We start from the raw sequence: 22741 nt of genomic DNA, 5'->3' as shown, positions 1-22741 counted from the left end.
ATTTTTCTTCTCTCAAATTATAAAAAAAAAAAAATTCAGTTTAATCCACTTACTGGATAAGCGTAAAATATGCTATTGGGAATTTTGTGCAGGGCTAGGGTTTTTAAATAAATGTTGCTGATGGTAATGGAGCAATTTCACTCATTCCGGTTGAGGAATGATATGGGGAATTAAACGTGACCACGTTGGGATATTTTTTTTCTTCTCCCTCCTTCCTAAGCCCAACTATAAATCAAGAGAGAAGTCATGAAAGTACAATGAATGAGGTGAATGCTTAAATATTCGGTAAAGTGCATTGTGGCACCACGCAGCCAACAAAGACATCCTCGAGGCCTAAGATCACACAGGGACAGCTCCGCTCGCAATGTGACATAATAGACTCCTCATAGGAAAACAAAAACACTTCCCACTTCCCCCACAAACAAACTAAACGGCTGTAAATCGCAAGAGCGTACCATTAACCTTCAAACCGGAGCCGTCAATGTGATTTGTGTTTTCGCCTCTTGGAAGGGAGGGGGGGAACAGAGGGAGGAAATGGAGTGAATTGCCAAGTCTGACCGGAAGTATTTCCAGCCCCCACCCACCGCTCTCTCTCCGTCACAAACACGCACACACGCACGTACCCCTCTGATTTAGCTGCTGCTGAGACTTCTCCCTACGAGTCTCTCTCTGGGCGGTCTAGTTCGCCCCCAACCTCAGCTAAACTGTCTCACCTCGCTGTGCATCCTATACTGCTGATTCCTACTCCAATACACCAGTCAGCTTTTATTCTATACCACCCCCTCCTCTTCCCTCTTCTCTCCTCTCTTTCCCTCTATTTCCTCTGCTCTCCTCTATCTAAAAAAACCCTTTCCATCATCATAACAACTGAGAGAAAGAGAGAGAGAGAGAGAGAGAGAGAGAGAGAGAGAGAGAGAGAGTGTGACTCATTTCAAAACACTGTGTCTGTGTAGTGTGGGAAACACCTGGGCATGGTGATGCAACTTGGTGGCCATTTTGGAGCTTGTGTACTGTGAATTGGCACTCACAGCTGACAAGATTCTTGACTTTGCTATCACACTCTCCAGTCCTCACCTCAGTAATGTCATTCCATCAGTTGCTTTTGGTTGGAAAACAGAATATAACCTGTGCTAGAACTGACATAGGCCTATCTGCCATTCAATACAATATGACATGACTTTTAGTGTGTGTGTGTGTGTGTGTGTGTGTGCGTGTGTAATTACTCTCCCATATTGTAGACATGCATGACCAAACGTTGAGGAAATTCAATTTCCAGCGACATGTGTAATGACTAGGGTTGCGATCTTTCAATAAATTCCCTGGTTTTCCCCCAAAATCCCGGTTGGAGGATTCCCAGAATCAGCAGGGAAATCTGGAATCATCCAACCAAGATTTCTGGAAAACCAGGGAATTTATTACATTTTAGTCATTTAGCAGAAGCTATCACCCAGGGCGATTACAGGAACAATTAGGGTTGCCTTGGTTAAGAGAACATCGGCAGACTTTTCACCTAGTTGGCTCGGGGATTCGAACCAGCGACCTTTCGGTTATTGGCCCAACACTAGGCCATATATCAGCTTTTTAATCTACCTTCTCTGAGAAAAACCTTAATGATCAAGTTTAAAATGTTTTTTTTCTTTTTTCTGGGGCTGAAGATTAGTTTAAATGCAGGTGGAGAGAGGGGGAGAGAGAGAGAGAGGAGAAATAGAGAGAGATAACCCCTTTCCTATGAGGCTATTGATTTACACCCCCTCCTTCAAGGACAAGCCTCAATCCCCAGGTCTGTGTGTGTGAAGTAGAATGTCTGTCAGGAATCTATGGCTCAGCTTAAAAGAGTTGTGCAGTCTGCCTGTGTGTGTGTGTGTGTCTTTCTGTGTGTGTGTGTGTGTGTGTTGTGTGTGTGTCTTTCTGTGTATGTGAGTGTTGTGTGTGTGTGTCTGTCTTTCTGTGTGTGTGTGTGTGTGTGTGTGTGTGTGTGTGTGTGTGTGTGTCTTTCTGTGTGTGTGTATGTGTGTTTGTGTTTACGCAGGGTGGCGGCACATGTGTGTGTGCCCAGCCCCGACAGCCTGTACTATCCCAAACTATAAATCTAACTGGGCCAATAAGAGACAGGGGTCAAAGGTGAGACACTTGTAATAAGCAGAGCGGGTTGGACAGCTTGACCATTTGACGCCTATCAAAGGGGTGGTGAGTGACAGCATCTAGCGTTGAGTGGCGAAGACATGCTAATAGCGCACAGAGATGCATAGGCACAAAAACACACACAAACACATATGCATGGAGGAACACAGGCAAGCATGAATATGCACATGCACGCAGACACACCTAGACTTGGGCTGGCTTCTCTGGAGGATCTCAGCTAGGCAGGTCAGAAGCTAATGGACACACTAACTAGCTGGTAGTCCTACAACAAACACAAACACACACACACACACACCTGGCTTTAGTTTACACAAAGTGCAACACCGGCCCAGGACACCACCTGTTCAGTCCTCCTCCACTAGCTCCTCTCGCTCTCCTCTCATCCATTTTATATCCGTTTTTCTTTTCCCATCTCCACCTCCACGTCTCACTGTCTCTCCGCCAGCTTTCAGGAGGCACGAATTTAGCCTCTGACAGAGCAGGCCCCAGGCCAAAACATGCCACAATGCCACCTAAAGTAGAGATTAGTCTGTTGCCGTGTGTTTGCATGTGTGTGTGTGTGTGTGTGTGTGTGTGTGTGTGTGTGTGTGTCCGCTGTCACACTGCAGTGGACATGTGCAGTCAGGTGGACAGGGCCTTCCAATTACAGCAAGCTGATGTCACGAATGGTGCCCAATTTTCTTTTTGTTTACTACTTTTGACCAGGGCCCATGGTTAACAGTAGTGCACTATATAGGAATAGGATGCCATTTTGGACACATTCCAGGTGTCGCAGTGGAACAGTCAGTGGTTTGACAACTCCATATGTGGCAGCTTCTATTTCCTTATATGCTTTTAGACAGGGAGCGAGATCCTTTGAAATCAGGAAATAAACACATATAGTGTGATCAAACGTGCTAAGCCCAGATTGATTAAGGGCTCTATTCAATCAGATCCACTTTAACCGGCATCCGCATAGCGGTTGTTATAGCTGTGTCGGATGTGGAACTGCGTTAGAGCTGGGAAATCCAAAAGTGGCTCCCGGAATTATACCTTAAGCGGACATGGCCATTGGCTGCATGGAGTCGCATTAAAAGGAATTCAATGCAGCCTTGTGTACAAGTTTGAACACTAGAATGCGAGATGTAATCTACACCTAGATTAGGCTGATAGAAACCTCCATTATTTTGTAGCTACACTTTCTCGCTCTGAACTGGGACGGGTGTGTGCTTCCTGACAATGATCAAGTGCTGCTTACCGATTTGACAGCTCCAACGCAGTAACACCTCCGACGCTGCCAAAACATCAGCTATGCGGGTGTCGGCTATCGCCGGTTAATGCTTGATCTGATTTAATCTAGGCCTAAATCACGATACACCGCGGGGTAGCACACTGTCCAATTAGCATGCTTCACACTTATGCACTTTTAAGGATACCGGGTCAACAAAGGACAACACTTGACTTATTCTTAGCCTTGGAAGTAAAAAGAAGAAGAAAAAGCTAAACATAAGAGTAAACAAACAAATGGAGGCGGAAGGTATTATCTGTGGTCCACTCTTAGTCTCGTCCTAGCACACTGGTCTTGCAAGGTTATATAAATATGTTTCACTATCTATGCAAGTTCACAAGATCAGTGTGGTAGTCCAGGGCTTGTCCACCCCTAGAGATGAGTATCAGACCTGACCTCATTCCTCCTTCCTCACCCTGGAAGCCCCATCCCGCCATCGTTCCTCTCCTCCATCTTTCTCATTACAAGTCATTTAGCAGGGTGGGAAATCCATTGCTGCTCTGTTTATTTCCCCTCTGCCGGGATAATGAAAGAGACCACCAGCGTTACTCGAGTGCCTCTCACCGCCGAAGGCAATAAGTCACAAACAAGCATTAAACAAGTTACACACGGTGCCATCGGGGCCAGCTGTGCTGTGCTAGTCTAGCCCTGTTGTTTACACACATAGAACAGAGGAACCTATGGCCTGGCTTCCTGGACAAAGATTAAGCCTAGTCCTGGAAATTGTTCTTTGGAGATTCACCATAAAAAGTGCATTTGAGTCCAGGACTAGGCTTTATCTGGAATGGAGTGTGTGTTTTCCCAGCCAGGCTGCATGTACTACCCCAAGCTATAAATCTCACTGGGTTCGTTGTTGAGGAAGGGGGTGACAGTATCTGGCGTTGAGTGGCGAGCACACACTAATAGGCTTGCACGAGCGCACAGAGATGCATAGGCACACAGGTAAACACCAATACACATAAGCACACACACACTTGGGCAGGCCTCTCTGACGGACACTCTAACTTGATGGCAGTCCTACAGTACACCCCAGAGTCCTGGCTGCAGTTTACACAGGCAACAGCAGTCCAGGAAGCCACCTGTTCACTTCTCCGCCACTGACTCCATCCTCTCCTCTCTCTCGCTCCTCTCATCCAAATGTCATCTGTTTTTCTTTTTCCCTCTCCACCTCCACGTCTCACTATCTCTCCGCCAGCTTTCAGGAGGCACCAATGTAGCCTCTGACAGAGCAGGCCGCAGGCCAAAACATGCCACAGTGCCACCTAAAGTAGAGATTAGTCTGTTGCCGTGTACGTGTCTCCTGCATGTTGAAGTCACACACTGCAGTGGACGTGTACAGTCAGGTGGACAGGGCCTTCCAATGACAGTAGGCTTGCATCCCAAATGGCTTACATCCCTATTCACTTCATAGTGAACTAGTTTTGACCATGGCACATAGGGCTCTGGTCGAAAGTAATGCACTTTATAGGAATATGGTACCATTTGGGATGCATTCCAGGTGTTGCAGTGGAACAGGGAAAGGGGGATACCTAGTCAGTTGCACAACTGAATGCATTCAACCGAAATATGTCTTCCTCATTTAACCCAGTCCCTCTGAATCAGAGAGGTGTGGGGAGCTGCCTTAATCCATCATCCACGTCACGTCCCCTGGAGAGCAATTGTTGTTGGGGTTTAACTGCCTTGCTGAAGGGCAGAACGGGGGATTTTGTTTTCAACTTGCTGGCTCGTGGATTCCAACTTGGCAGCCTTCGGTTACTGGCCCAACGCTTGACGACTCCATACGTGGCGGATTCTATTTCCTTGTATGCTTTCAGACAGGGAGTGGGATCTTTTGAAATCAGGAAATAAACCCAAAAAGTTTTTTCCAACATGCTATGCCTGGATTGATTAAATCATGATACACTGTAGAGTAGCAAACTGTTCAATTAGCATGCTCACACTTATGCACTTTTAAGGGAAACCAAGGACAACACTTGATTTATTTCTTAGTCTTGGAAGTAAAAATATGAATAAAAGGCAAAAAATAAGATTAACAAATAGATGTAGGCGGAAGGTATTATCTGTGGTCCAACCCTAGCCTCGTCCTAGCACACTGGTCTTGCGAAGTTACATACATATGTTTCACTATTTATGCAAGCTCACAAGATCAGTGTGGTAGTCCAGGGCTAGTCCACCCCTAGAGATGAGTATCAGACCTGACCCCATTCCTCCTTCCTCATCCTGGCAGCCCCATCCCGCCATCGTTCCTCTCCTCCATCTTTCTCATTACAAGTCATTTAGCAGGGTGGGAAATCCATTGCTGCTCTGTTTATTTCCCCTCTGCCGGGATAATGAAAGAGACCACCAGCGTTACTCGAGTGCCTCTCGCCGCAGAGGCGATAAGTCATAAACAAGCATTAAACAAGTTACACACGGTGCCATCTGCCCAGATGTGCTGTGCTAGGCTAGCCCTGTTGTTTACACACATAGAACAGAGTCATCTATGGCCTGGCTTCCTGGACAAAGACTAAGACTAGTCCTGGAATAGAAATCATGATCTATGGAGATTCACCAATGAAAGTACTTTTAAATCCAGGACTAGGATTGTGTATGGGAAACCATCCCCGTGGGCCTACTTTCTGAACATGAATACTGTTGATATGGGGTTTATTCAACAGACCATGGTTGGTTCGTGTCAGTTCTATGTCAACTCAGTTCAGTTGGAAACTGAGTTTATGAATTAGGAGAAAACGGCCATCGTTTTCAATTAGGGTTTATTCTAATAATTTCAATAAACTCTCAGTTAACTCCCTGGTGTTGACTAGGTTCAAATGAATCGTCCCTGTTGAATCCATCGACGCGATACCGCAGAACAGTACATTACAGTGCAGTACGGCACAGTAGAGCCTTGTATCAGTGTACAAGCGTCACATTGTGATGCTTTTGCAAAAATATATGAATCACGGTTATTGATCCGTAAGTCAGGACATTGTATTCAAGTACAGTAAGTAAAGTAGTACAGTAAGTAAGTAAAGTAGTAAAGTACAGTAAGTAAAGTAGTACAGTACAGTAAGTAAAGTAATACAGTACAGTAAGTAAGTAAAGTAGAATAGTAAGTAAAGTAGTACAGTAAAGTAGTACAGTACAGTAAGTAAGTAAAGTAGAACAGTAAGTAAAGTAGTATAGTAAAGTAGTATAGTACAGTAAGTAAAGTAGTACAGTACAGTAAGTAAGTAAAGTAGTACAGTAAGTAAAGTAGTACAGTAAAGTAGTATAGTACAGTAAGTAAAGTAGTACAGTAAGTAAGTAAAGTAGTACAGTAAGTAAAGTAGTACAGTAAAGTAGTATAGTACAGTAAGTAAAGTAGTACAGTACAGTAAGTAAGTAAAGTAGTACAGTAAGTAAAGTAGTACAGTAAAGTAGTATAGTACAGTAAGTAAAGTAGTACAGTACAGTAAGTAAGTAAAGCAGTACAGCACAGTAAGTAAAGTAGTACAGTACAGTAGTATATTACAGTAAGTAAAGCAGTACAGCACAGTAAGTAAAGCAGTACAGCACAGTAAGTAAAGTAGTACAGTACTGTACAGTACAGTACAGTACAGTGAAGAGTACATGGTCACATCTCCGGCCAACAGGATTAGTGCCTGTCTGGGAGATACTATACTGTACTACAACGCCCCACAAAGTCACTTTGGGGGCTGCCTAAAAAAAGACGGGATGAATAATGATATGAATTCATAAGGATGTGTTCTCCCCTTATCAGAGGTTATTACAGGCTAATGAGAGTCAAACCACACTCATGTAGGAGCCACTCTTCCCCTGTCCCCCTCCTGCCTTCAGTGAAATGAGGCAGTTTATATCTGCCTGCCTCGCTCCTTTTTTTTAATAAGGAAGAGAAAAAAAGAGCAAAGAAAAAAGCATGGGAATGTCGAGTATGAACTGTTCAAAAGCGTTAGTTAGCTAACGCCAGCTCAGTCAAAGGAGGAGATGTGTCGCACATTAACCTTCATGGGGTCTGGTTGCGGTGGCATGCTCAATTGATGCTGCTAATTGAAATGTAGAAGGCGAGGGAGGGGGGGAGGTTGGGACTGACTTTGACTGGGGTCTTATTCGTCCTAACTATATTTCTCTTTGACGGAGGGCTGTTGTGTTGCTCCCCCTCCTTGTGTTTTAGTGGCTCCTCTCCCCTCTCTTCATTGTCCTCTCCCCATTATTCTCTCTCCATCCTCTCCCTCTCCCCATCCGCCTCTCCCTTCTCTCCATCCTCTCCCTTTCTCCGTCCTCCTCTCCACTCTCTTCATCCTCCTCTCCCTCCTCTCCCTTTCTCCCTCTCTTCCTCCCCTCCCTACCTTTCAGCAGAACGTATGTCTATATTTCAGCTACATACCCAGCGGAATGTACATATGAGGGAAAATACATAAAGAGGATGGAATATAGGATATATACCGTATGTTGACATTTTTTATACGGCATCAAATCCAATCAACTAGACACAAAACATCTATAGCTGTGAGTGTAGGCCACTTATCAGTCCTCATGTCTATGAAGAACTGTATCAAACAGTTTGGCTTAGTCATATCCCATGTTTCCATGGTGTCTACTAGTACCTTTTTCATTCCTCTTCAATAGGGCTGACCCCATTTAGTCGACTGGACGATTGTTTGGTCGATAGGTTGTTGGTCGACCAAGATGTTTTTTTAGTTGAGCAGTGGCAAATATATATATTTTTTAAATGTGGCCACATTGTCTGCTTCACGCTTGTCTGAGTGGACTAATACATTGCGGAGGCCAACGGGGATGGCACACCAGTATCACCAGTAGTACATTTACCGTTAATTACCATCATTTCTCATCTCCAATGTTTTTTTGGTTACGATCATTTCTGTTAATGCATTCAATATATTATTTTTACACTCTGTCATTGTAGGACTGGACACATTGTTTGCAGAGGGCACAACCTAGGCTATACAAGTTTTGGTTTATTTCATTCCAATTTGTTCATCGTCTTTTGTTTGGAGCAGTCCTGTCAATCTTGAGTAAGGACACGCACCTGATTACGCATAGAAGTAGGCCTAGGCTCCCTGGTTTGCACGCAAATGTAGGCTTATAAATGTGCCCGTTTGGGGATGTGGTACTATTTCTGATTGTCTTAACTCACCACCACTGTGGAGCTTCTCAAAGTAATTTTATCTTCGCCTCAAACAGCGAGTAAACAAAGTCTGTTTTTACATCCATTGAGAATGACAATAGTGCCTCAACGTAGCCTATTTGAAAAATCTTTCCAGCTCTCTCCCTTTCGCTAACAACTCAGCATCAAAGGGGGAAATAAATGTCATGCTCTGATCCGGTGGAAACATCATAAAAAAAGGCCTACCTGATTACTTGCGCAAATAGCCTACAGCTGTGTCTGTCTGTCCGGAGTTCACTGGTGTGGGAAACTCTGAGGGCCCAAAATATTTTATACAATGTTGCAAGTTTGCTAGCACCCAGCTTGGCCCAAACCTAGTTAATAGTTAATACACTGTTTCAAGTTCCTTGCAGAAAGGCCATGTGTAGCCAATGTGATTTATAAGATATTTATTTTTCTCTGAATATTTTCTGCCTGCAGGCTGTAATGTTTTTATTTGTTGGCTTTATGTAGGCTATTTTTACAGATTGGCAATGGCAATAGATGTTACTTTTAGATTTGTATCATTTTAATTTAGACATCATTTTGATTAACCACATGACAAGACTTTATTATGAATTAAATGAAACTGTTCCATGAAAATGTGCATATGAAAATCTTAACTGGCACGCAGATCAGTAGAAATGGTACGATATTTGAACTCCAAATTTAAAAGGCTGGCGACCGCTGGTGTAGCCTATTATCGGCAACTTCAGGAGCTTAAAGGCAGAATCTGCGAAGACCAGCAGCAGCGGGTAGCGGGAGGAGGAGGGTCGGGAAACATTTTTTTCTTCTTCTGGTTAGGATATATTGATCTCTGGCTCCCTCTTTAGTAATTTGTATTTCTTCATTTTTAATCGCGGTGCTTAAAGCAACAGACAAGCTCAGTTCCTACCTGTAGCTGATTTTTTTTTCTCTTCATGAGCATGGCCTTATTTCTATTACAGCATATGTTGGATGACTGTTCAATGTAAGTTCAATGTAACCTCGATAGGTTTAGGCTACTACATGATACTCACATTTTCCCTATACCCATCATGAGGTTGCTACAACCTAGCCTATGAATGAAATTTTAGAACGAAGGTGCACACAGGTCGAGATCATTTTTTTTAATGACAGACACAAGGACAGACAGTGACACATTCAATAACGCCTTGCACACTCTTGCCTGCATCTAGCTTATCTAGGGTGTAACCATTATTCCAACAGTTGCAAACAAGAGTTTTTATCCCTGTTTCATTTGCTTCCATTTTGAAAACTGTTCAACTATTGTCTTTCTCTTTGAGTCAACTATTCACCATATTTTATACACTGTAGTGCTAGCTATCTGTAGCTTAGGCTTTCACTACTAGATTCATTCTCTGAACCTTTGATTGTGTGGACAACATGTCAGTTCATGCTGCAAGAGTTCTGGTAGGTTGGAGGACGTCCTCTGGAAATTGTCATAATTACTGTGCAAGTCTATGGAAGTGGGTAAGAATCAAGAGCCTCCTAGGTATTTGTATTTAAGTCAATGTACCAAGAGGAGGACGGAAGCTAGCTGTCCTCCGGCTACACCATGGTGCTACCCTACATAGTGCTGCTGAGGCTACTATAGACCTTCATTGCAAAACAGTGTTTTTTAATCAATTATTTGGTAACGTTAATATATTCAGTATAGTTTTATCGAAAAAGGAAACTTTTTCATTGTTTTACTTTTTCTTTTTTAATGAAATTCACTGAGGAGGGTGGTACTCCCCTTCCTGCTCTGAGGAGCCATCACTGGTGTGTGTGTGTGTGTGTTTGTGTGTGTGTGTGTGTGTGTGTGTGTGTGTGTGTGTGTGTGTGTGTGTGTGTGTGTGTGTGTGTGTGTGTGTGTGTGTGCGTACACTACGACCAACTCACCGGTCTCAGACAGCAGCTTGATAGACTCCAGAACGCGCTCAGTGTAAACGCCTGGCTCGTAGTTCTCCATCTCCGCATTGATGATGTGAACGACGCGGGCCGCCCGACCCCTGATGGCGCCCGCCGTGCGGTCCAGGGTATCCACGTCGCCTTCCTGCAGGGCGATCACGCACTTGTTCACGTCCTCCAGAATGTGGTTTTCTGTGTGGTAGAGATAAAGGGAGAAAGGGAGGGAGAGAGAGAGAGAGAGAGAGAGAGAGAGAGAGAGAGAGAGAGAGAGAGAGAGAAAGAAAGAAAGAAAGAAGGAGAGGGAGGGAAGGAGGTAGAGACAGAGAGAGCGGTAGAGAGAGCGAAAGGAGAAGGAAAGCAAGTGAAAAAGGGAGAGAGAGAGCGAGAGACGCGGTGGGGGGGGCAGTTGGGGGTTCATTAGGCACAAACATGCTTCATGGGATAGCTTAGTAACTTGAGGGTCAACTGCTGTTTGATAAAAAAAGAGAAAGTCCAGATTTCCCTCAAGCTCATGGCACATCATTCTAACCCTTCCATTGACAAGAGTCCTTGTAGACGACAATACAGACAGTTGCAGAATGAGGTGGTAGTCCTTCAAAAGACTCCACCACCGAGTTTCATCGGGACCCCAAGGGGTACACGTTTAGGTTTCCTGCACTAACACTCCACAGCTGATTCAAATAATCAAAGCTTAGTTGATCAAAGATTAGTTGATTATTAGGGCAAAAACCAAACAAGCACCCCCTTGTTGGTCCTGAAGACCGAGTTTGGGAAACAATGCTACCATAACGGTGACCTGTACTGTGTGTGTGAACGTGTATGCTCACCTGTGTGTGCATGCTCGCATGTGTGTGTATCAGCATACTGTATGTGTGTGTCAGCATGTGTGTGTATGTGTGTTCTCCTCTTTTGAAATTTTTATCCTTGAACCTGTATTTGTCGCCTCTGTTACTCAGACTACTGTAGCATTATTAACAAGCGCCATCGAAGTAACATAGTGAGTGGGTGACCCCCCCCCCCCCCCCCCCCCCCCCCCCACGGTCAAAAGTAGTGCACCACTGTATATAGGGAATTCGGTGCCATTTGGAATGATCCCTAAACAACCGTTAACTTCCTTGAGAAAGCATATTTTTGTCCTGGAACTGCGTCAATAGCCCCTTACCCATTATGGCCTGTGTTCAACCGTTGTATCTCCTAATGACTAAATCACTTAATTATCATGGTAATCTGTATTAAATTATATCACAGTCATCATCATTAGAAGCCATACCGGTATCTACAAGAAAGCTTTCTCCTTTCTCTAAATGGGAGCAGAAACAATGTCGGATAAATGGAAAAACACTGTACAAACACACATATTCTACTTTATCTCGGGCTGTATGTATCAAGTGTCTCAGAGGAGGAGTGCTGATCCAGGATCAAGCCCTCCCTGTCCATGTAATCGTTTTCATTTTAAACGAATAAGATAAAACTGATTCTTAATCAACCCTCCTACTCTGAGACATTTGATACATACGGCCCCAAGTGTCAAGAACTATTATACAATAAACAGTTAGAATCCGAGAGACTATATGTTGGTGGCAGTGGAGGCTGGTGGAAGAAGCTATAGGAGGACGGCTAATTGGAATGGCTGGAATGGAATTATTGGAACAGAGTCAAACGTGGTTTCCATATGTTTGATACCGTTCCATTTATACCATTCCAGCCATTACAATCTGCCCGTCCTCCTATAGATCCTCCCACCAGCCTCCTTTGTTTGGTGGCAGCTCAGTTGCAACTAGGTTTAGTGTTAAAAAGCACATCATTTTAACAGTGTACAACATTGTACAATATTTTCGAAACTTTCCCAATTCCGTACCTGACACGGACAGGAAGTCATCCACAGAAGTGATATCGTCGACGGCCTCGGTGAGGATGCGCACCTGCTTCTCCCATTGGTCCTTGAACACGTCCATGTTGTCCTGGGCAACCTTGCTCTGGGGCCGAGCAGCCAGGGTGAGGGCCGCGTTGATCACCTGGGGGGGTAGAGAGTGAAGTGTGTGTGTAGGACCACCACAATTAAGGGGATCTCCAAATCCAGTACTGGAGTGCTTACAGTACAGGCCGTGCAGGGTTTTATTCTAGCCCAGCACTAACACATCTAATGAAGGCAATCATATAATCGTTCTCCTTTCCAGACTGAAGACCATGTTAAGTGGAATCTGATATGTTATTGCTGGGCTGGATTATAACCTTGTAACTCTCCAAGACTGCTGACTTCAAACCCTTTACCTAGATTAAAAGACTGAAGTGCCTCCTAAGGAAATACGACTAGCTCGAGGCCATGACCAGGACTGTACTTCAACGATTAACGCCCTTGCTATATACATTAGAGTAATTAAGTAAGTAAGGAGCCTTGCATGAGCCTCGGTACACCTGCTAGATAGAGTAGGGGATGTGAAATGGACCACATCAGCGGTACAGTAGGCTATAGCACAGTCTACACCCAAATTGAAAATGACATGAACGTCATTACCCATTATGCAGTCTATAGTCTACAGACTAGGTAAAACAGAAATCCGTGCTTTGGTTTTGTTTATGTGATTTTGTAATGGGTGACGGGGGTTCTCTGGATACATTTCCAGCAGATTGAACAGCAGGATCGTTTGGAAAACTGGATGTCTTCATAGGAGAAAAATGATTGTTAATCCCAGGAGTGAGAACTAATGATCTAACCGATAGACAATGTTCCAGCCCTGTTCCAGCCCATTACATAGATAATATCCAGTTAATATATTCATGTTTATTCAACAACGAGTGGTAAAGCAATAGGCAGGGTGCCATTACTACTGTAGGCATGTATGACTGACTAAACCAATCAGGATAATATTTGTAAAAAATGTTATTTTGTACATTTAAGTCATTTAGCAGACGCTCTTATCCAGAGCGACTCGCAGTGCATTCATCTTAAGGTAGCTAGGCGAGACAACCACAACTTCCCCCACCACCTTCTCATTTAAAAAATGTCTCCCCAATTTCGATCTTGTCCCATCGCTGCAACTCCTGCAGGTCCAACACAAAGAGTCGCCATGAGCCAAGTAAAGCCCCCTCGTCCAAACCCTCCCCTAACCCAGACAACACTGGACCAATTGTGCGCCGTTCCTATGGGACTCCCGGCATAGCCGGTTGTGGCACAGCCCGGGAATGAACCTGGGTCTGTAGTAACACTCCTTATACTGCTGCGCCACTGGGGAGGCCCTGATAGTTTATATTTTTTAACAAAAGTTATGCCTTATTTTCTACATACGTATGGTGCTGTCAATTCATCCAGAATGTTTTTTAAAAGTCCATTAGCTTGTTAAAGCTTGGAAAACAGTAGGTAAAAATATATATATATTTTAAATATGCCTGAGGTAGGTTGAGCGGTTAAGGCCGCGGCCCCTTAGCACATATGCAATCCCTGCCTGTGTGGGATTGAATCCTGGACCCACCGGCCTTCTCACTATGTTCCATGCATCTTCTACCATTTAATTTCTGTTTATATCAGAAGAAAAAAAATCTGTTTGTATCTGTTTAAATCAGGAAAAAACACACATTTGAAAAAAATGCTAAGAAGTTAATGAACCCATTTGCTTTTACAGTTTCTACTTTTAGCTCAATTAGCCTAAAAGAGTCTGATCAGGGATCAGGGTTTGACAGCCCCTAATGATGCCTGGAATCAAGTAAAGCTAGTCATCTAATACACCGGGGTCGCTCACGCTAAACTTACACACACTCTTCTTACATAACCCTCCTTTTTTGTTCTATTCCCTGTTTTCTTTTGTCTTTAACACCCCTGTCAAACCGACCTCCTGTCAAAACACACAAATCAAAAAAGCACTCACACACCTGAGTCATTTTATTGCATGTGCGTGAGAATAACGTGATTCCTTAAAAGAAAAGGCAAACTCGCACAATGCTCTTGCTAGTGTCATGACGTTGCCCTCTTTGAGTACAGGGAGGACAGTTGACCCCCTCCCCCTTGCACCATCCCCCAACCTACCTCCCCCCACCCAGGCCCTGTGTGAATGGGTTGTAAAATTCCAGAGGAGAATCTCCTGCCACATGGTTCATAGAGAGACACAGGAAATTCTTCCAACTCACAGAATTGGGGAACCGAACGACATTTATGTTCTGGAGAAAGTATGGAAGACTGGTGAAGAATCCAGCTACGAACTGGTCCGCTTGGTACAATTTTGTGATACTCAGAAGAGACAATATAGCCATATTACCATAAAACTGTTTATATAATAGCCTCAGCTATGGGACTTGCATCCAAATGGTTGTATAGAATGTATTAATAAGGATAAAGCTATTTGTGATACATTGAGATGCTGTGTACTGATGTTAATGTGATATAATGTATTTATGTTCAAAGATTAAATCAGTCATCGGCACGCCCCCAGGGACACAGACAGGACAAGGCGTCATGTGACAAGCCTGTTCTACGTTCACATATAAATCCCCACATAGAAGTTATTTCTTTAGACCAGGCCTCCACTCCATTGCGAGTTGGCCAATAGGTTTGACCATCCAATTCATCTACTGAAAGTGAACTATACCACGTGGTTAACTTTTAGACTATCGATGCCGACAGAATAAGAACAAGTCTTTGATATTAATTATTAGTCTGCAGCTAAGTAAATTATATCATTGAACGCGAAGACCAACGAAACATCCATTCTATAACGACATTAATGAATGTCGCTTTGAAAGATCCATTCTAACCGAGAGAGAGATAGAGAGAACTCTCCAACAGAACGACTCTCCAACAAGGATCCTGACGACACACTGAGCGTAAATATATATTGATTGCAATTGTTCCCGAATGAGTGAGCATTCATGTGCAAAGGATTAGCATATCAATTGTTAATATTAATGAACTCTGTGTGCCTCCTCAGCTGACCATTTATGACCCTTTGTTTAACAAGACACCAGCCATGCCTGTTTAGCCCACTAGGGCACATTACTCTACCAATTCTTTGTGATGATAATTACTGTTTGTATGCTTTCTGTGAATTACTTAGTTTAGTAAATAAATGATTTTAAGACAATTGATGTATGGATGACTCTTAGTAAAGGCTGGGTTGGTGCAGATACAACAATTTACGACGTTTGGAATGAGACTGGACGCGAGGTAAAATACACCATTTAAACCAGAAGATAATCGGCCTATACTATAATATAATATATGTTATAATATAGGAAAGTTATATTAGGAAAATTATAACTTTGTAATCTGAATATTTTCCTTGGTGCCCCAATCTCCTAGTTAATTACAATTAAACGATTAATCAGTTTAATCGCGTGATAATAATTACAGGGAGTTAATTGATAAACATGTCTTCAGTTTAATGGTGACCCAAAGACACGACACTAGTATCACGTTTTTTTATTCAAGCTCACGTGTCGGCCTCTTGGCCTTCGACAGGGCTTTTTCAAAATGTCAAAACAACCATCTATTTTTCCCCCACCTTTCTTTTTTTCTTTCTTTGAGTCACTTATCCTCTATTGCTCTGCGCTTTTTCTATGTTGAGCCGTTGCCAAGGAAAAGTGCCAGCTGAGAACTTAAAACTTGCAATCCCCTTCCAAAGTTTCTAATGCTAGCCTTGACTCAGTGGAGGTCAGTTTATCAAAAAGTGGGTCTCGGTGGGTGCAATGTGGCTGCTTGTCGGGCCCCGTATGGGTCTTCGAGAGGCTAGCACCTTGAATGTTAAGAACTGCCCCTTCCCTCAATCCCTCCTTCCTCTCCTTTCTTCACTTCCATTAGTGAGCGCAGGGTCCCCTGTGAAAATGCCCCGAACCTTAACCTTGGAAATAACGTATCGATTGCCACCTACTCCTCTGTCAGACATCCAGAGGAAGGCCGCTCCGGGAGGCTAGAGCTTCCATCTGTATCTCTCTCCTATACCCTTCCCTCTCTCCTTCTCTTTCTCTCTGTGCTCCCTCTTTCTCTCCTCCTCTATCTTTTTCTATCTCCCTCCCAATCGCACTCTCTCTCTCTGCCTCTCTCTCTGCCCTCTCTCTCTCTCTCTGCCTCTCTCTCTGCCCTCTCTCTCTCTCTCTCTCTGCCCTCTCTCTCTGCCCCCTCTCTCTCTCTGTGTGTTCCCTTTGACTTTCTTGTTACCCACACAGACACACACAGTACTAAGATGAAGAACGCTGCTCATACAAACTTGCCCGCCAGCAAAGTTGCGTAGTAAAGTTTTACTACTCTGTCTTCCTCACCATGTACAATTACTGTGTGGGTTTTCTTTGATCATTGTTAAAAAGTTGGTTTAGAGTATAGTGATTCAGAGAGATATTTAATAATATATACTTACTCTCTATTCAATGGCACTTCCCAATGCAATGGCATGGCAACCAAATAATACAGTGTGTTTAAAAAACTCTACAATAAATGTAAAAGAGCTGAACCGGGTACCTCCAATGGGTGGTGTTATTACCAGGGTCATGTTCAGTAGGGCGTACTGTCACAATCACATTTTGCAATGGAAAACAACAATTGTTTCAGGTAGTTACCCTCCCCTGTTTCTTAAATTTTCAGAACGTATTTCCTCTCTACTAAACAGGATCCAGGACATACAGTACAGTGAGGTGATGCGTACCTGTGGGCAGAGGCTGTCGATCTGGGTGGCAGCCATGCGCACCAGCTTCACACCTTCCTCGTTGTTGGAGATGGAGCAGGCCAGGTTAGCCACCTATAACAAGAGAGAAGACACAAAGTCTTAGCTACCTTTTTGGCGTGTTCATTAGATGGTAACAAACGTCAGACAAGGCTAAATTCTTCAATGGGTTTTCGAGACTCTGCCTGCTACAGGTGTTTAATCATATTCTTTCTCTCACGATGCAAGTACCCTTGTTATTACTATTAGCGATGGTCTGTTAGCTTTCACCTGAAACTGCTTAACCTCTTATAATGTGTGCAGATAGTGATTCCTGAAGGAGGCTGTCTCTGCCACAGCCTTAACTCATGTCTGTAGCTATCTGTACCGGCGGCAGGGGATTTAATGCTTGGCTAGTCAAGGCAATGTTGGGGCAAAATATGTACTGGGGTTTAGGCTTGCTCATCTGTTTGATTGGTATTTGTTATTCCCCTGCGTTGAGACCTGGTGAGTGCCCCACCCCCTCCGTCCCCTCTCTTTCTCGCTCTTCGTTGCTCTATAACTTCACATATGGACTATAATGTGAGTTTTCCACTAGTCTATCTCAAGGGCATATTTTTCTGAGAAAGAGGGAGAAAGAAAGAAACTGAGAAAAGGAAAGAGAGAGATTGGGGAATAGAAAGACCAGCTTTCTTCTGTCCTACTGTGCTGACAGCACTACTGTTAAGATGGTGGCAGGGTGAGAGACTGTACTAAATTAATCCTTGTGAGTGGCAAACCCCCTCCACCGCTCTCCACTCCTCTACCACCCTTTACTCCTTCCCTCGCTCTCTCCTTCTCTCTTCCTCTCTCCTTCATTTCTGAAAAATCACTTTTTTTTTTGTTGTATTATTCAGAATGCATACGCTCTTAGAATGAAAGGTGCTATCTAGAACCTAAAAGGGTTCTTCGGCTGTCCTCATTGGAGAATCCGTTGAAGAACACTTTTTGGTTACAGGTCCCTTTTGGTTCCAAATAGAACCCTTTTGGGTTCCATGTAGTACCCTTTCCACAGAGGGCTCTGCATGGAACCAAAAGGCTTCCACATGGAACCAAAAAAGCATGTACCTAGAACCAAAAATGATTCTGCTATAGGGACTGCTATAGGTACCTTTTCTCTAAGAGTGTAAGGACTATAATGTGCATTTTCCACTGGACTATCTCAAGGGCATATTTTTCGGAGAAAGATGGAGAAAGAACAAAAATGTGAAAAATAATAAGAGAGAGAGAGAGAGATTGGGCAAAAGAAAGAACAGGTCGACCAGCTTTTTTCTGTTCTACCCTGCTGGCAGCACTACTGTTAAGATGGTGGCAGGGTGAGAGACTGTGTGCTTAAATCATTAGCCCGGCTTATTGGTGCAAAAAGGCGCTTCCTCGTACAATTAGGATGCCAGATGGCCTTTCTGATGGAGCACCTCTTGGGTTTAATTTACGCCTGCATATGTACAGAGGTACACTCTCTCGCTCTTTCTCTTTTACAACTAAAGGTAGTGTCTCTCTTCTACCTTCACTTCCCAACACGTCTTAGCGGTAATATCCCTCTCTTTCCTATGTCTCTCTATCCTGCCTACATGCAGACATTCATTCATTCATTCATTCTCTCGCTCTTTCCAACATCTAGAGGCAGGCCCACTCTCTGTCATTCCTCCTGCTGTGGATTCCCAATGTCTCCACTAGCTGGGAGGAGGAAGGAAAGAACCCTTTGATTTTCTCTCTCTCTAAACTATTTGCCCAGCTTACAATAATACATTCTTTTTTTTTTAAACAGACCAATTAAAGACAGTAAATCCACTACGTTGGGAGTTTGATACACTCAGGGATGTGGCGACACACACACACACACACACACACACTGCACTGGAGGCGCACCGTACGCATGTCACACATCACATTCTCTACCTCACTGTGTTTACTTTACACCATTTCATTGTCATAACTGCCACATTCTGTGTAATCAATCTAATGTTGCCCCAAAATGAATTAGGTTGGCAACACTATGGGAATACATTGAAGCTAAAAAGACAGATGCCTGTTGGCGGCTGGTACTGCCAAGGCGTATCAACGCTCCTTTTGCTCACATGTCACTTTTTGAGGCAAATTGAGGTAAATCAAATCTATGTTAGAAGATCCTTGCTCAAGGCCCTGTGTCTCCCTTTACTAGTGACAACTATGAGTGACTTGATGGATTGCACTCCTTTGTGTGAGTGAGTGAGTGAGTGAGTGAGTGAGTGAGTGAGTGAGTGAGTGAGTGAGTGAGTGAGTGAGTGAGTGAGTGAGTGAGTGAGTGAGTGAGTGAGTGAGTGAGTGAGTGAGTGAGTGAGTGAGTGTGTGAGGGAACACTGTTTAAAATAAGCTACAGTATGTAAACAATGTTCCAACAAACTAAAAGCCTCTCATTGTATCATATTGGCACAGAGAGTACTGTACCTTTATACATCAATAAACCATATCTCTGTACTATACCTCCAGTTAAACCACATCTCTATACCATATCTCTGTACTATACCTCCAGTTAAACCACGTCTCTATACCTTATCTCTGACCTATACCTCCAGTTAAACCACATCTCTATACCCTATCTCTGTCCTATACCTCCAGTTAAACCACATCTCTATACCCTATCTCTGTCCTATACCTCCAGTTAAACCACATCTCTATACCCTATCTCTGTCCTATACCTCCAGTTAAACCACATCTCTATACCCTATCTCTGTCCTATACCTCCAATTAAACCACATCTCTATACCCTATCTCTGTCCTATACCTCCAGTTAAACCACATCTCTATACCGTGTCTCTGTACTATACCTCCAGTTAAACCACATCTCTATACCCTATCTCTGTACTATACCTCCAGTTAAACCACATCTCTATACCCTATCTCTGACCTATACCTCCAATTAAACCACATCTCTATACCCTATCTCTGTCCTATACCTCCAGTTAAACCACATCTCTTTACCCTATCTCTGTACTATACCTCCAGTTAAACCACATCTCTATACCCTATCTCTGTCCTATACCTCCAGTTAAACCACATCTCTTTACCCTATCTCTGTCATATACCTCCAGTTAAACCACATCTCTATACTGTATCTCTGTACTATACCTCCAGTTAAACCACATCTCTATACCGTATCTCTGTACTATACCTCCAGTTAAACCACATCTCTATACCTTATCTCTGTACTATACCTCCAGTTAAACCACATCTCTTTACCCTATCTCTGTCATATACCTCCAGTTAAACCACATCTCTATACCGTATCTCTGTACTATACCTCCAGTTAAACCACATCTCTATACTGTATCTCTGTACTATACCACCAGTTAAACCACATCTCTATACCCTATCTCTGTACTATACCTCCAGTTAAACCACATCTCTATACCCTATCTCTGTCATATACCTCCAGTTAAACCACATCTCTATACCGTATCTCTGTACTATACCTCCAGTTAAACCACATCTCTATACCCTATCTCTGTCATATACCTCCAGTTAAACCACATCTCTATACCGTATCTCTGTACTATACCTCCAGTTAAACCACATCTCTATACCGTGTCTCTGTACTATACCTCCAGTTAAACCACATCTCTATACCCTATCTCTGTCATATACCTCCAGTTAAACCACATCTCTATACCCTATCTCTGTCCTATACCTCCAGTTAAACCACATCTCTATACCCTATCTCTGTCCTATACCTCCAGTTAAACCACATCTCTATACCGTGTCTCTGTACTATACCTCCAGTTAAACCACATCTCTATACTGTATCTCTGTACTATACCTCCAGTTAAACCACATCTCTATACCGTATCTCTGACCTATACCTCCAATTAAACCACATCTCTATACCCTATCTCTGTCCTATACCTCCAGTTAAACCACATCTCTTTACCCTATCTCTGTACTATACCTCCAGTTAAACCACATCTCTATACTGTATCTCTGTACTATACCACCAGTTAAACCACATCTCTATACCGTGTCTCTGTACTATACCTCCAGTTAAACCACATCTCTATACCCTATCTCTGTCATATACCTCCAGTTAAACCACATCTCTATACCGTATCTCTGTACTATACCTCCAGTTAAACCACATCTCTATACCGTGTCTCTGTCATATACCTCCAATTAAACCACATCTCTATACCGTGTCTCTGACCTATACCACCAGTTAAACCACATCTCTATACCGTATCTCTGTACTATACCCGCAGTTAAACCACATCTCTATACCGTATCTCTGTACTATACCCGCAGTTAAACCATATACAGTGCCTGTAGAATGTCTACACCCCACTTGGATTTCTTAACATTTGATTTAGTTACAAAGTGGGATTAAAACAGGTTTAATGGTATTTTTTTGTCAACGATCTAGACAAAATAATCTGTAATGTCAAAGTGGAGGAAAAATCTATAATAAAAAAAAAGATGAATAAAAAATAAAACACTAATATACAGTACCTTGATTAGATAAGTATTCACCCCCCTGAGTCAATGAGTCAATGCACGTTAGAAACACTTGTGGCAGTGATTACAGCTGTGAGTCTTACTGGATAAGTAAGAGCTTTACACACATATATCGCAATCACCACCATGCTTGAAAATAAGGAGGCAGTTACTCAGTAATGTGTTGTGTCGGATTTTCCCCAAACATAAGGTGTTGCATTTAGACCAGAAAGTGTGTTCCTTTTCCATGTTTTTTTCTTTCAGTATTACTTTAGTGCGTTGTTGCATTCAGGATGCATGTTTTGGAATATTTGTATTCTTCTTTTCACTTCATCATTTAGGTCATATTTGTGGAGTCACTACAATGTTGTTGATCCATCCTCAGTACCAACAACTCTAGCGGTTTTAAAATCACCAATGGCCTCATGGTGACATCCCTGAGCAGTTTCCTTCCTGTCCTGCAGCTCAGTTCAGAAGGACGACTTTGAACTTTGATGTATCTAGGTGGTTTACAGTATACATCATCCAAAGCATAATTGTTAACTCGACAATGCTTAAAGATATATTCAATGTCTGATTTGTTATTGTTACGCATCTACCAATTACTGCCCTTCCTTATGACGTTTTCGAAAAGCTCCATGGTCTTTGTAGTTGAATCTGTGCTTGAAATTCAATACTTGACAGAGGGACCTTACAGATGATGTATGTATGGGGGACAGAGGAAGGGGTAGTCATTCAAAAATCATGTCAACCCCTATTATTTCACGGAGAGTCCATATAATTTATTGGGGCGGTTTCGTGGACACAGATTAAACCTAATCCTAGACTAAATTGCACTTTGAAACTGGATTAACTGAAATGGTTTAAAATAGTCTCAGACTTGCCTTAGTGTAGATTTAAAAAGTCGGATTTCCAGAAGGATGATTAAGAGTTAATCTAGATCTAAGGGAAGCCTTAAATTAAACCTGGCCAGAGGCAGGCTTAACTTCAGATTAATGGATGTTGGCCCCCAGCTTGAATTTGGCAATGAGATAAACTGGATTACCTGGACTATTTCAATGATGATCAAAGATCACCACCAAGGCCAGACAAAAGGACAGTTATAGACAGGAGCAACCCACTGATTTTGATTAAATACATTTCTGTGACCGTTTCCATATGTACAAA

The 22741-nt window shown here is 43.0% G+C and overlaps 1 protein-coding gene across 1 annotated transcript in view; it reads right to left on the bottom strand.

Annotated features, from left to right (window-relative positions):
- The window catches only part of LOC106609934 (catenin alpha-2), a 767831-nt gene that overhangs the window by 71719 nt on the left and 673371 nt on the right, over positions 1-22741 (bottom strand). Inside the window, exons 10-12 of the mRNA XM_045722643.2 lie at positions 17075-17167; positions 12307-12463; positions 10440-10640 (exon numbers count right to left, since the gene is read on the bottom strand). Of these exons, the coding sequence (XP_045578599.1) occupies positions 10440-10640; positions 12307-12463; positions 17075-17167 (451 nt within the window). The remainder of the gene's footprint in view (positions 1-10439; positions 10641-12306; positions 12464-17074; positions 17168-22741) is intronic.

This window comes from Salmo salar, chromosome 08 (assembly GCF_965601325.2).
Source record: "Salmo salar chromosome 08, fSalSal1, whole genome shotgun sequence".
Classification (NCBI taxonomy): Eukaryota; Metazoa; Chordata; class Actinopteri; order Salmoniformes; family Salmonidae; genus Salmo; species Salmo salar.
The sequence above is the reverse complement of the archived record's forward strand: the minus strand, read 5'-3'. Positions and strand labels throughout refer to the sequence as shown.